General features: G+C 42.5%; 1 protein-coding gene across 1 annotated transcript; it reads left to right on the top strand.

Moving 5' to 3' along the window:
- Positions 1-3,209: 3,209 nt before the first annotated feature.
- LOC128070173 (rho-related GTP-binding protein RhoG-like) lies at positions 3,210-8,313 on the top strand. The gene is made up of 3 exons (XM_052663472.1): positions 3,210-3,303; positions 7,377-7,477; positions 7,655-8,313. The coding sequence occupies exons 2-3, from the start codon at positions 7,466-7,468 to the stop codon at positions 8,243-8,245; spliced, it is 603 nt and encodes a 200-aa protein (XP_052519432.1). The 5' UTR covers positions 3,210-3,303; positions 7,377-7,465; the 3' UTR covers positions 8,246-8,313.
- Positions 8,314-12,358: the final 4,045 nt, after the last annotated feature.

The following is a 12,358-nucleotide window of genomic DNA, read 5'->3' as shown; positions in this document are numbered from 1 at the left end:
GGGATTTCTTTGGAAGGAATGATCCTAAAGCTGAAACTCCAGTACTGTGGCCACCTCATGCGAAGAGTTGACTCATTGGAAAAGACTCTGATGCTAGGAGGGATTGGGGGCAGGAGGAGAAGGGGACGACAGAGGATGAGATGGCTGGATGGCATCACCGACTCGATGGGTGTGAGTCTGAGTGAACTCTGGGAGTTGGTGATGGACAGGGAGGCCTGGCGTGCTGCGATTCATGGGGTCGCAAAGAGTCAGACACGACTGAGCGACTGAACTGAACTGAACTGAACTGAATGGCCTAGTGGTTTTCCCTACTTTCTGCAATTTAAGTCTGAATTTAGCAATAAGGAGTTCATGATGTGAGCCACAGTCAGCTACCGGTCTTGTTTTTGCTGACTATATAGAGCTTCTTTATCTTCAGCTGCAATGAATATAATCATCTGATTTCAGTATTGATCATGTGGTGACATGCATGTGTATAGTCATCGTTTGTGTTGTTGGAAGAGGGTGTTTACTAGACCGGTGCATTCTCTTGGCAAAACTGTTAGCCTTTGCCTTGCTTCATTCTATACTCCAAGGCCAAACTTGCCTGTTACTCCAGGTATCTCTTGACGTCCTACTTATTCATTCCAGTCCCCTATGATGAAAAGGACATCTTTTATGGTGTTAGTTCTAGAAGATCTTGTAGGTCTTAATAGAACTGTTCAGCTTCTTTCGGCATGCCAATGTTTATCACAGCATTATTCACAGTAGTCAAATTTGGAAATGACCCAGATGTCCATCAGTAGATAAATAGCAGCCAGAGAAGTTCAATCCATGGAGAGAGAAAGTAGATTATAGGATGACTTACAGGGGCTGTGGAAAGAGGGGAATGAGCAGCTACTGCTTAGTGGCTAAAAGACAAGGAAGGGAAAAGCCTGGGAAAATAGAACAAAGAAAGGTCCAAGGACTGGCGTGAGGACCTCAAGTAAAACAAACAGCACTCCTGGCTAGCCAAATTTACATAGGGCAGGCCCAGGGGGAGGAGAAAAAACATATAAAAAGAGGAGCCAAAACTGGGCCGGGGGCTTCTCTTCTCTTGGAGTCTTTTGGGTAGGCATGCCCTCATGCCTTGAGGGTGTATTTTTCCTTTACTTTCTAAATAAAACTGAGTTGTAACATGGAACTGTAACACTAGTCCATCCGAGAGCTGTAACACTGGTCCATCTAAGGGCTGGTCTGTCCGTTGCTTCAAATTTTTGTTGCGATGAGACAAAGGAGGAAATTACAAACTCCCTGACATCGTGACAAAAAAATTTCAGAAATAGACAATCCTGATGGTTGCACACATTGTGAATGTACCAAATGCCACTGGATTGTACATTTTAAAGTGGCAAATTTTGTGTTATATATATTTTCTACAATTTTAAAAAATTAATAATGTAGTATATCAAAAACTATCTAATTGTACAATTTAAACTGAAGGAGCAAACAGAACAGGCTCCATCTTGAAAGCAGGACTCCATCTTGGGCTGGACTGTGGACTTTGAGCTATATGCCCAGTTATCTATGGAAACGATATACCAATGGAAAACCAGACCCCCCCCCCCCCCCGGGATGAAGGAGCCTCAGGACTTGTACCTAGATGCTCCATCACCTAAAAGAATATACTAATTATCTCTGTAACAGAACAAAGTCATAAATCCCATTATGCTTATAGGGGCATGACCACAGGCCTATCGATAAATGTCCACTGTTTAATTATCTATGCTTATGACACATGAATCATGGGTTAACTTTGATCATATCTCTCTTTTACCTTGTCTAGACTAGTTTCAAGGAGTTTGGGGAGGTGGGTTTGATCACATACACTTAAGGTATATAAGGTTTTCACAAAAACTGGTCGGAGTCCTTGGCTAAGAGGAGACTCTGCCTTGGGCCCCATGGTGTAATAAATTGCACTCCACTATCTGCATTGTCCATCTGAGTGAGTTTGTTTCCCGGAATGCATGGCTACAAAAAAATGAGTGAATTTATATATCAATAAAGCTGTTTAAAAAAGTCCATAGTTTATGATTTCATTTATATAAAACTCTAGAAGACACAAACTTATATATGGTGACAGTTGCCTTAATTCACTACCACGTTTTCTTTTACTGCTTCCATTTTTCCTAACACTTTTTCAATTCCCTGATTGCCTCTTTATGTTAATATTTGTCTTGAGAAAACACGGGTCTGCGGAGCAGGAAGTGGTCTCATTTTGTCACAGGAAATGTGAAACTTGGGGACTTCCGAACCGAGGAACTGGTATTGGGGTCCACACCCTAGTGATCCTTGATTACCCAAAAGTGTAGTTTAAAAGCCAGTGGCTTGCAGACCGCGCAGCGGGCGCTAGAACTCCATTTCCCAGGAGGTCTCGGGGCACAGGGTGGAGACTGCGTCTGACGACAGGGGTGGGACTCGGTCGCTGCCGGAATGAAGCCCCGATCCCGCCTTGTTCGCTCAGCCATGAGAAACCTGGGAGGCTATGTGAGCTGCGGTTGAACGGCGCTGGAAGACGACCGTTTTGCCAGGTAATCCTTATCGAGAACCACCCCGCTAGCGGGCCCCTTGTTCGCTGTTTTCTCATTGAGTCTCCCCATCTCCAGGACGGTTGCCACTTCCTTGGATGGGAGGGATTTGAGAATGAGATGAATTGTATATATTCGGAGGAGATTGAGCCTGCCCTTCTTATTGGGAAGCCGACGTTAGGCACTTATCTGTCCCAGGATCACGAGTCCAACCGAAATTCCAAAACCAAGTACCCTTGGTGGAAAGGCTGCGAAGGAAGTGCCGAGTGGGCTTGTGGTAGCTATGGATGGGTCACTACAATTGCCTCCCTGGTTTAAGTTTCCAGGCACAGGATAGTCTCTCCTGGCTCCGAGTTGGGGAGTGTTCACATGGCTTCCTTCCTCCCCAAGATTCTCGAAGTTGTCTTTGACTGAACTTGAACCAAAAGAGTCAGTCTTAAACGTGAAAAAGCTTCCTGGACTTAGATAACTAATTTGCAGAAAGTAGTAAATAAAAATGAGGATCTTCTGAATTGTTTTGTTTCAGAAAGTTGCAGAGTGATTTAAAGTGCATTAGACTTCTGGAAAGGGTGAGACTTGGGGGAGAATGTGCTAGAAATAGTAATACTTTGACCTGTATTCTTGTCCTTACTGTGCCTTTTATGTTGTGTGTCTAACCTAGGAGAAAATTGATTGCTGAGCGGTATACATCTGAAGAAGGATGCTTTGTCAGATGAGATTGGAAGATTTAGAAGAAACTATAATTCCAAGGTTAAAAGTGAGTGCCTTCTGAGATGTTGGTCTCTGCAGATTGAGGCCACTTTCAGTTTCCAATCCTAGAGGCATACTTAATGATCTCTAAACTGAGCTGGTATCTACTTCACTTCATAGTGCTACTATGAAGCTTAAATAAGATATGTGAAAGTATTTTACACAATGCCTATAACAAGCTCTCAGTTTTTAACTTCCACTTGGTTCCTCATAGCAACTATTTCCTCTGGGCCATGCATTACTGTGTATTATTGTTTACCTTTTTATAGAAGTCCTGCCTTTACCATAAAACTGTAAGCTTCTATCATCATTTGTTGTTTTTAACCCTTTTTTGAGTCCCTCCTAGCAGTACATTGTGCATAGTAGTACCAGGGAATGTGGGTGGATAGTGGTGGTGATGAGAGGAAAGCTATGGGTCATTTGTAAGGAGAAAGCATTGTGCTGGATGCTGGAGCTAAAGAAACAAGCTTTTCTCCTAACAGTGATAAACAGAATATTTGCCTTTCTCTTGTAACTCCTAGCCTTCTCTCAGAGCTCCCAGCCCTTTAAAAAGTATTGTTTTTATTTTCAGTATTTTTGACCATTTTAAAGTGTACATTAACTATATGCACATTTTTGTGCAACAGATCTTTACAATTTTTTCATCCCGAAAAATTGAAACTCTATGCCCCTTAAACACCTCCCCATTTCCCCTTCCCCCAGCCCCTGGCAACTACTATTCTACTTTCTATAAGTTTGACTATTCTAGATACTTCATATAAGTGAAATCATGCAATATTTGGCTTTTTGTGACTTGGCTTATTTCACTTAGCATAATGTCCTCAAGGTTCATCCATGTTGTAGTGTATGAAAAGATTTCCTTTTCTTTTGAAGGCTGATCTATCTAGCTATAGGTGTGTGTGTGTGTGTGTGTGTGTGTGTGTGTGTGTGTGTGTGTATGTGTGTATGTATTTCTTTATATGTTATCCATCAATGGACATTTAGGTTGCTTCCACCTCTTGACTATTGTAAATAATGATGCAATGAACATGGATGTGAAATTATCTTTTTGAGATCCTATCGTCATTTCTCTTGGATTTTAGTTTTTAGTATTATTTTTAAACTTGTTGACTATGGAGAAGTTCAAATATACATACAAGTAGGGAAAATCATATAATGAATATGTGAGCTGGATAAATGAATCAGCTGTACAAAGCACCTCCCTCCTTTTGCTGAACCCCTCCCTTTCATTGAGAGTTTGCACCAGGTGATTATGTTTTGTTTTGTTCAGACCTGCAATGTTCAGGTACATTTCATCATCTAGGCCCACCATTAGTGACTTGAGTGCCTATCTGCAGATCATTTTATTATAGATACCAGGAGTACTGGTAGATGTAAACTAGTAGAAAAGAGTAGTTGACTTTTCCTAGTTACAGAGATGAGGAGCTAAACTTAGGGTGCAAAGTGGTCTTTGTGCCTGAGAGTTTTGCTCTGATTCAGTAGCGCCTCCCCGCATCAGATGCACTATTGTCCTTAAAGCAGTCACTCTGAATGGTACCTAGAGGAGGCTGGGAAGATGAGTCATACAGGCAGTAATTGCTATCAGATGCAAAAGAAATTAGTCCAAACTGGGAAAGCCAAGGAAGGTTATTTTCAAGGAATGCGGTGGTGACTTTGCCCTATTTCTATTGTTGTTGTTCAGTTGCTAAGTGTCCAACTCTTTGCAGTCCCATGGACTGCAGCATGCCAGGCTTCCCTGTCCCACTATCTCCTAGAGTTTGCTCAAATTCATGTCCACTGAGTTGGTGATGCTATCCAACCATCTCATCTTTTGTTGTCCCCTTCTTTTGCCTTCCATCTTTCCCAGCATCAGGGCCTTTTCTAATGAGTTTGCTCTTCACGTCAGGTGGCCAAATTATTTCCATTGACTTTGTATGTTTGATCCTCACGTCTGTTCCTAGATGGAAAAAGACAGAGCCAATGGTCAGTGAATACTCTGGGATGGTTGCCTACTAGGCTCTGGACTTTTAGCTGTGGGACCTGTGCCAAGGAAAGGAAGACTTCTAGGGGGAATGTCTCACTGGTCAGAATTGGCTGTGTGAGCAGAAAGCTATTCCTTGTGGGCCTGTGCAAAGCATACTGAGAGGGCCAACTTTTCTTTAAAGGAAAGTGAAGTCGCGCAGTCATGTCCAACTCTTTGTGACTCCATGGACTGTAGCCTACCAGGCTCCTCCATCCATGGGATTTTCCAGGCAAGAGTACTGGAGTGGGTTGCCATTGCCTTCTCCAGGGGATCTTCCCGACTGAGGGATCGAACCTGGGTCTCCTGCATTGCAGGCGGACGCTTTACCCTCTAAACCATCTGGGAAGCTGTTTTCTTTACCTTGACCCAAAATGAAGTGTTTGGTTTGGTTTAGTTTTTGGCTATGATATGGGCCTAATAAGACAACAGGATGGAAGATATATCTATTCCTCTGAATTCCCAAGGTGAGAAACTGATTCTCAATTTTTTTTTTTCTGTGATCAAATACACATGATAATGTATCCCCTTTCCTCCATGTTCTGATACTTGAAGTTAATGATATGAGGATCAGGTCTGAAATTAGGGCAGTAGTTAAGAAGCTAAAGAAAATGGAGTGCTGTGGGGCCACTGACACAGCAGGACATTGATTGGATATTAATATGGGGGTATAAACATGGATGTGTGCATGCTAAGTCGCTTCAGTCATGTCTGACTCTTTGCGACCCTACAGACTGTTGCCCGCCAGGCTCTTCTGTCCATGAGATTCTCTAGGCAAGAATACTGGAGGGCTTGCCATGCCCTCCTCCAGGGTATATCCCCAACCCAGGGGTCGAACCCACATCTCCTATGTCTCCTGCATTGGCAGGTGGGTTCATTAACACTAGCACCACCTGGGAACATGGGAGCTCATAGTAAACATGTTCCTTGGAGATCATCTGTTTCATCATTAACTCGCAAATACTCGATTCATGAAGAAATGGACAAGAATATAGTGGTGTGTTATGAACTGTAGTTTTACTCAGATAAGGACAGAAGGGATGAGACAGAAGGGTTTGTCTAGCATTGTTATCACATCATAGAACTTTTACCTTCCCCAGCAGAATAGTAATTTTTGTGAAGTCATAGTAGCTTCTAACGTTTTAATGAGTACTTCCTATGTGGCAGGCACTAATGAATACAGCGCATGCATTCTTTCATTTAAGCTTCAGGTTAAAAACTTGCCCAAGTTCACAGAGCTTAGGAAGAGAGAGGACTGGTTTTCGATGCCAGGCAATCTGACTTCAGAGTCTGCACTCTTAGCCACTTCTCTATATGGCTGAATCTGACTGGCCTACTTTTCTCTCCAGTATTTTGATGCCACTGTGATTTTTGCAGTAGTCATGTACAGATGTGAGAGTTGGACCATAAAGAAGGCTGAGCACCAAAGAATTAGTGCTTTTGAATTGTGGTGCTGGAGAAGACTCTTGAGAGTCCCTTGGACTGTAAGGAGATCAAACCCGTCAATCCTAAAGGAAATCACCCCTGAATTTTCATTGGAAGGACCGATGCTGCAGCTGAAGCTCCAATACTTTGGCCACCTGATGTGAAGAGCTGACTCATTGGAAAAGACCCTGGTGCTGGGAAAGATTGAAGGTGGGAGGAGAAGGAGGTAACAGAGGATGAGATGGTTAGATATCATTGATGAACATGAGTTTGAGCAAACTCCTGGAGATGGTGAAGGATAGGGAATCCTGGCGTGCTGCAGTCTATGGGGTCACAAAGAGTCAGACATGACTGAGCGACTGAACAATAACAAACAACAGTTTTTCAGGAAGAGAGTGTATCTTTGCTGAGTCTGTAGCCACAGATCCGAAGTGAGAGCTGTCTTTCCTTTTGTTTCAATCTTGGGAATCTTCTTTCTACACCAATTTAAAAAAATTAGTTAACATTTATTTAGTACCTATAATATTTTAGTAGCTTTGATACAGTATATGTGAGGCCTTATGACAATACTGTAACCTTTGTATATAATAGTTTTTATTCTTGTGGGGCTCACAGTCCTTTTTGAGTCTGATGACAGCTTTGGATCTTCTTTCCAGAAAAATTTACCTATGCACATACACATAATATTGTGCACAACTGCAGAGGTGGCTTCTAGAATCTTCTGAAGCCTATCTTCTAGCAGGCCATGGACTCCATGGTAAGAACTCTTGCCCCATACAACCTTTCCCAGCTTCTTTGGTGTCAGGAGGCCAGGTAGTGGGGGTTGGGGGGAGGGCCTTACCTCCTTTCTTCTCAGAGAGAAATGTTTATATAGCTTAGGTTCCTAGATTAACCAAACATCTATGAACATTCTTTCCTTCTCTCTTATACATAGGACTCCAAAGGAAGAATGCAGACGATCAAATGTGTGGTTGTGGGAGATGGGGCTGTAGGTAAGACCTGCCTCCTCATCAGTTACACAACAAATGCCTTTCCTGAGGAGTATATCCCCACTGTCTTTGACAACTATAGTGCCCAGACGTCTGTGGATGGCCAGATTGTCATCCTGAACCTCTGGGACACAGCTGGCCAAGAAGAGTATGACCGACTGAGAACACTCTCCTACCCCCAGACCAACATCTTCGTCATTTGCTTTTCCATTGGCAACCCATCTTCTTATGCCAATGTGAGGCATAAGTGGTACCCCGAGGTGTCCCATCATTGCCCCAATGTACCTGTTTTGCTGGTAGGCACCAAGAGGGACCTGCGAAGTGACCTTGAGACAGTGAAGAAGCTAAAGGAACAGAGCCAAGTGCCCACAACTCCTCAGCAAGGCACTTCCCTGGCTAAGCAGGTGGGGGCTGTGAAATATCTGGAATGTTCAGCCCTGATGCATGATGGGGTCCGTGAGGTATTTTTGGAAGCCATCCGGGCTGTGCTTTACCCTGCCACAAAGAAGAACACCAAGAAGTGTGTCCTCTTATAGCTTTTGGGATGCTGCTTGGGGACTGCGCCTATGGAGAAAAAAGGGGAAATTCCCTTGATAGCATTTAATATTGCCAGCGTGAGCCACTTATCTCTTCTCCTGGAAACCCTAGGCTCCAGGTTATTTGGCTTTGAAGGAATGAAGAGAGGCTAGTTTGTACTTGGCTGCTTTGAAATTCAGTCTGAACCTTTTAGAGAAAGTTTGAGAGTGAGAGAGTGTGTGTCTCTCCTGTCGAAGTGATGAGAGGAGACGTCACCAGATGTTCTTTTCAGCACTGGCCAGGCCACAACTAAGCAGATCAGCCTAGTACTGTTCTTTGTAGGCTTTTGCTTGACTGTTTGAAATCTAATTTCAGCTTTCCTGGATGTATTTATCATTGAGCTAGTACCTCACAGAAGGACAGGGTTCTCCAAGTTTTCAAATCATTACCTGAAGCTTTCTGATATACTGATTTTTGGAAACCATTTTAGGTGTGATTCCTGGATGTTCCCAGTGTTGACATATTTTTTCCATTCTTGAGATGAGACGTTTTTGCAATAATGATTAAGCAGCATTTCTAGAGTTCTGTGAGATCGTAACAGATGTTTCTTAAAAGGGTTCTATGGGCCTGTAGCCTTTTGAGATGGCTCACGCTCCATCTGTGGAGTGTGTTTCTCTCTTAATAAGTCTGCTTCTTACCTAAAACAAAAAACGGTTCTGTCGTCAAATAAGGCAAGAATCATTGATTTAAGTAATGCCAAATAGTTTCTTTTACTGCAGGAAGTTTTATAACTTTAAATAAGTATGCAGTATTTCCCAAACTTATTTCACTGAACTTTTGTTTTTTGGTCCCATGCAGCACCTATTAACATCTCTGGGAACACAGTTACAGAGATGCTGGGTTACTGGGGACTGGGTATTCCCATGGTGGAGACTTAAAAAAAACATAACGTGGTCCTATTCTTTGTGATGTTTCCTTCTCTGTGCCTTTGAAAGGAATGTTTACCAGCCATGGCCTTGTTATTGATTCCTCTTCCAACCCTCAGGAGGTAGGTTTGGCACTTAGTCATAACAGTACATTGTCTGTGGGATCAGATGTTCAGATTTGCTCTCTGATTCTGCTAGCATTCTGGGCCCTGTGAAGTGAAAAACTGTGTCTCTGAGGCTTCTGTGTGGCCCTTTCTTCTCACATCACCCTTCCACTGTAAGGAAAGACCACTGAAGATTAACCCTCTAAGTGAAACCAATGAAACAACCAAACAAGTAAGACGTCCTGCCAGTCACTCTCAAGGGGTTCTGTGATTCCCTCTGAGACGTCTCTTCTGCTGTCATTGCTCTGAGTCATTATAAAGGCTACTCTGCTCTCTTCCTGTTCCTCCCTCCTCTGTATGTCTCCCTGTTTGTGTGTGTTCATCCCTGTGTGCCTTTTGAGTTTGCCCCAAGAGTGTTGGAGTATGTTGGGTCTCCAGGCCGAAGGGGCTGTCCTCACCCTTGCGGCAGTTTTGTTGGCTTTCCTCAGTCTGCTCTGGGGTGAGATGAGTTGACTTCTGTATCCCCGTGGACCTGCTGATTCTTCCCCCAGCTATATTTTTGACTTTCTTCATTTGATATGGAAGGAAAACTTCTCTACCTGACAGATAGTGGTCAGCAACTCCATCATGCACATGTCCTCTTATCCTGCCAGAATAGCATGGGATTTTTGAGAGTTTGGGAAATGGAGCTAAAAGGATCTCATACCTCCCCTTGGGGTGGGTGAAGTGCCTGTGCTTTGCTCTGTGATTGTCTTGCTGTTGCTCTTTGACAGGATAAGATCATAGTAACCTCAAGCTGACTGAACCTCCTGGATAGGGTTGCCAGATAAAATAATTTTTTAAACCAATTTTTTAGTGTAAGTAAGTGTGTACCTTGCAATATCTGGGACATACTTAACACTAAAAAATTATTTTCTGTTTATCTGAGATTCAGAGTTAATGAGGCATCCTGTATTTTTATTTGCTAGATCTGTTAACTCTACTCTTTGAGAATCTGGAACCTGGAGGTCAAGCAAATATCAAGTGTTGATAGAATATAAAAGGTTATATAAATACTCTGTTCTTCCTCCTTTTCTTCTGGTTTACCTTTTCCCTCACAGTGGACTAAAGTGCTTTTTCTTTTTCCTTCATCACTGTACTTGCCACTTCAAGCAATATTCCATTGGTGTGTATGTCTACAATGTTAATTGTCTGAAGCTGTGGAGAATCCAGGATGAATACTATTGTCCAGCACTTGCCTTCTCAGTTCCAATGTACTGTATCTATTTTCCAGTGTGCAACTCAGGGTCTCCTGAGGCTGGCAGGGATTCCGTATGAGCATTGTGTTAACTGGAAGAGGGTGAGTGTGGCCCTCCTCAACTAAGGCTCAATAGCACTTTGGAAAGTGGGGCTATTACCGTAATGTGGCCACTGTGGAAGTCAACTGGCTTCTGGGCACCGGGCCCACTGGCCTTGTGTAAAGTCACTGGGTTTTTCCAAAGACAGTCAAATGGAAGTGTATTCCAGTCTCACGATGTTCTGATGGATGCCACCTTGGGTGCTCACAGGACTTCATGGTTGAAAGGGGCTAGAAACATGGCTGTCATCTAGGTCTCTGGGAACTTTCTATTTAGCTACTGAAATCTTTTAAACTAGCTTTTATTTTAATAATGCCTCCTGCTCCTCTTTTGCCTGTCAAATTCACAAATGTAAGCCTGGGTTTGGTTTGGGCAAACTTGTATTCTCTAATAAATGGTGCTGTGATCCACAAGTCTGAGTGAGTGGTTTTGTATTGCTCTGATTTAATAGTCTTAAGTATACACTGACATCTTGGTTTTTATATTTAATTTATATGAAGACTAACTGCTAATATCACTCTTAAATTTTTCATAAGGAATGCTAATAAACTTTTTTGATTTTATTGGGTCTGTTGCTTTCTAAAAATCCAAGCAATTCCTCACCACCACCCCTTTGTCTTGTGTGTGTGTGTTAATTGCTCTATCTTGTCCAACTCTGCAACTTCAGAGACTGTAGCCCATCAGGCTCCTCTGTCCATGGAATTTTCCAGACAAGAATACTGGAATGGGTTGCCATGCCCTTCTCCAGGGGATCTTCCCAACCCAGGTTGAACCCAGGTCTCCTGCCTTGGCAGGTGGATTCTTTACCGTCTGAGCCACCAGGGAAAGTGAATGGTTTCTAAATGCTTTTCAGCTTGCAAAGGATGAAATAACTATACTGTCATATTGCACATGGCACCTATGTGTAACTGTACTTATTTTTCTATATCACATAATCAGCGTAAGGAATTGTCTGTCCTGCTAACACTGATTCTCTAGTTCCTGCCCACCCCTCACCTATTCATCTCCAGGATTTAGCTTCATATCCTGGTTTTCAATAATGACGGATTAGTTAGTTCCCTGTTGGTGATTTTTCTCACTTATTACACTACATTCAGTAAACAGTTATCAAGCTCTTATTGTGTTACAGGCTTGACTGTGCCAGGGGCTAGGAAAGATTCTGCATTTAATATCTTTTGCCTCTTCCACTTAGCTCAGGAAAATCTCCTCCTGTTTGTTTTAAAAATGAACTAAGAAATTCCCTGGTGGTCCAGTGGTTAAGACTGCTTTCACTACTGAAGGCACAGGTTCGATCCTCCCTCCTCCCCCCAAAATACCTAATCTTGGCTGGCAACTGTAAATAATGCTGGTATACTAGTAAGTGCACAAGGAAGAGCAAAACCATGTTTTTTGTTTTTAAAAACCACTTTATTGAGGTATAATTTACATACTGTACAATTCACCCATTTTAAGTGTACAATGTAACAATTTTGAGTAAATTTACTGAGTCATGCAACCATTACCAAAATTCAGTTTGACAACATTTCCATCACTGCAAAGAGATCCCTCATGTGGTTAATCCCCTGTTCCCATCCCCAGCCCTTCATATAAATGGAATCAAATATGTGGCCACTTGGAACTCTTCTTTCATTTAGCAAAATCTTCTCAAGGTTCATCCATTTTGTAGCAAATATGGGTAGTCATTTCTTTTTATTACTGAATAATATTCTACTGTATGGGGTACACCATATTTTATCTACTCATAGTTGAGGGACATTTGGATTGTT

Source organism: Budorcas taxicolor, chromosome X (genome assembly GCF_023091745.1).
Source record: "Budorcas taxicolor isolate Tak-1 chromosome X, Takin1.1, whole genome shotgun sequence".
Classification (NCBI taxonomy): domain Eukaryota; kingdom Metazoa; phylum Chordata; class Mammalia; order Artiodactyla; family Bovidae; genus Budorcas; species Budorcas taxicolor.
This window is presented reverse-complemented; position numbering and strand designations above follow the sequence as displayed.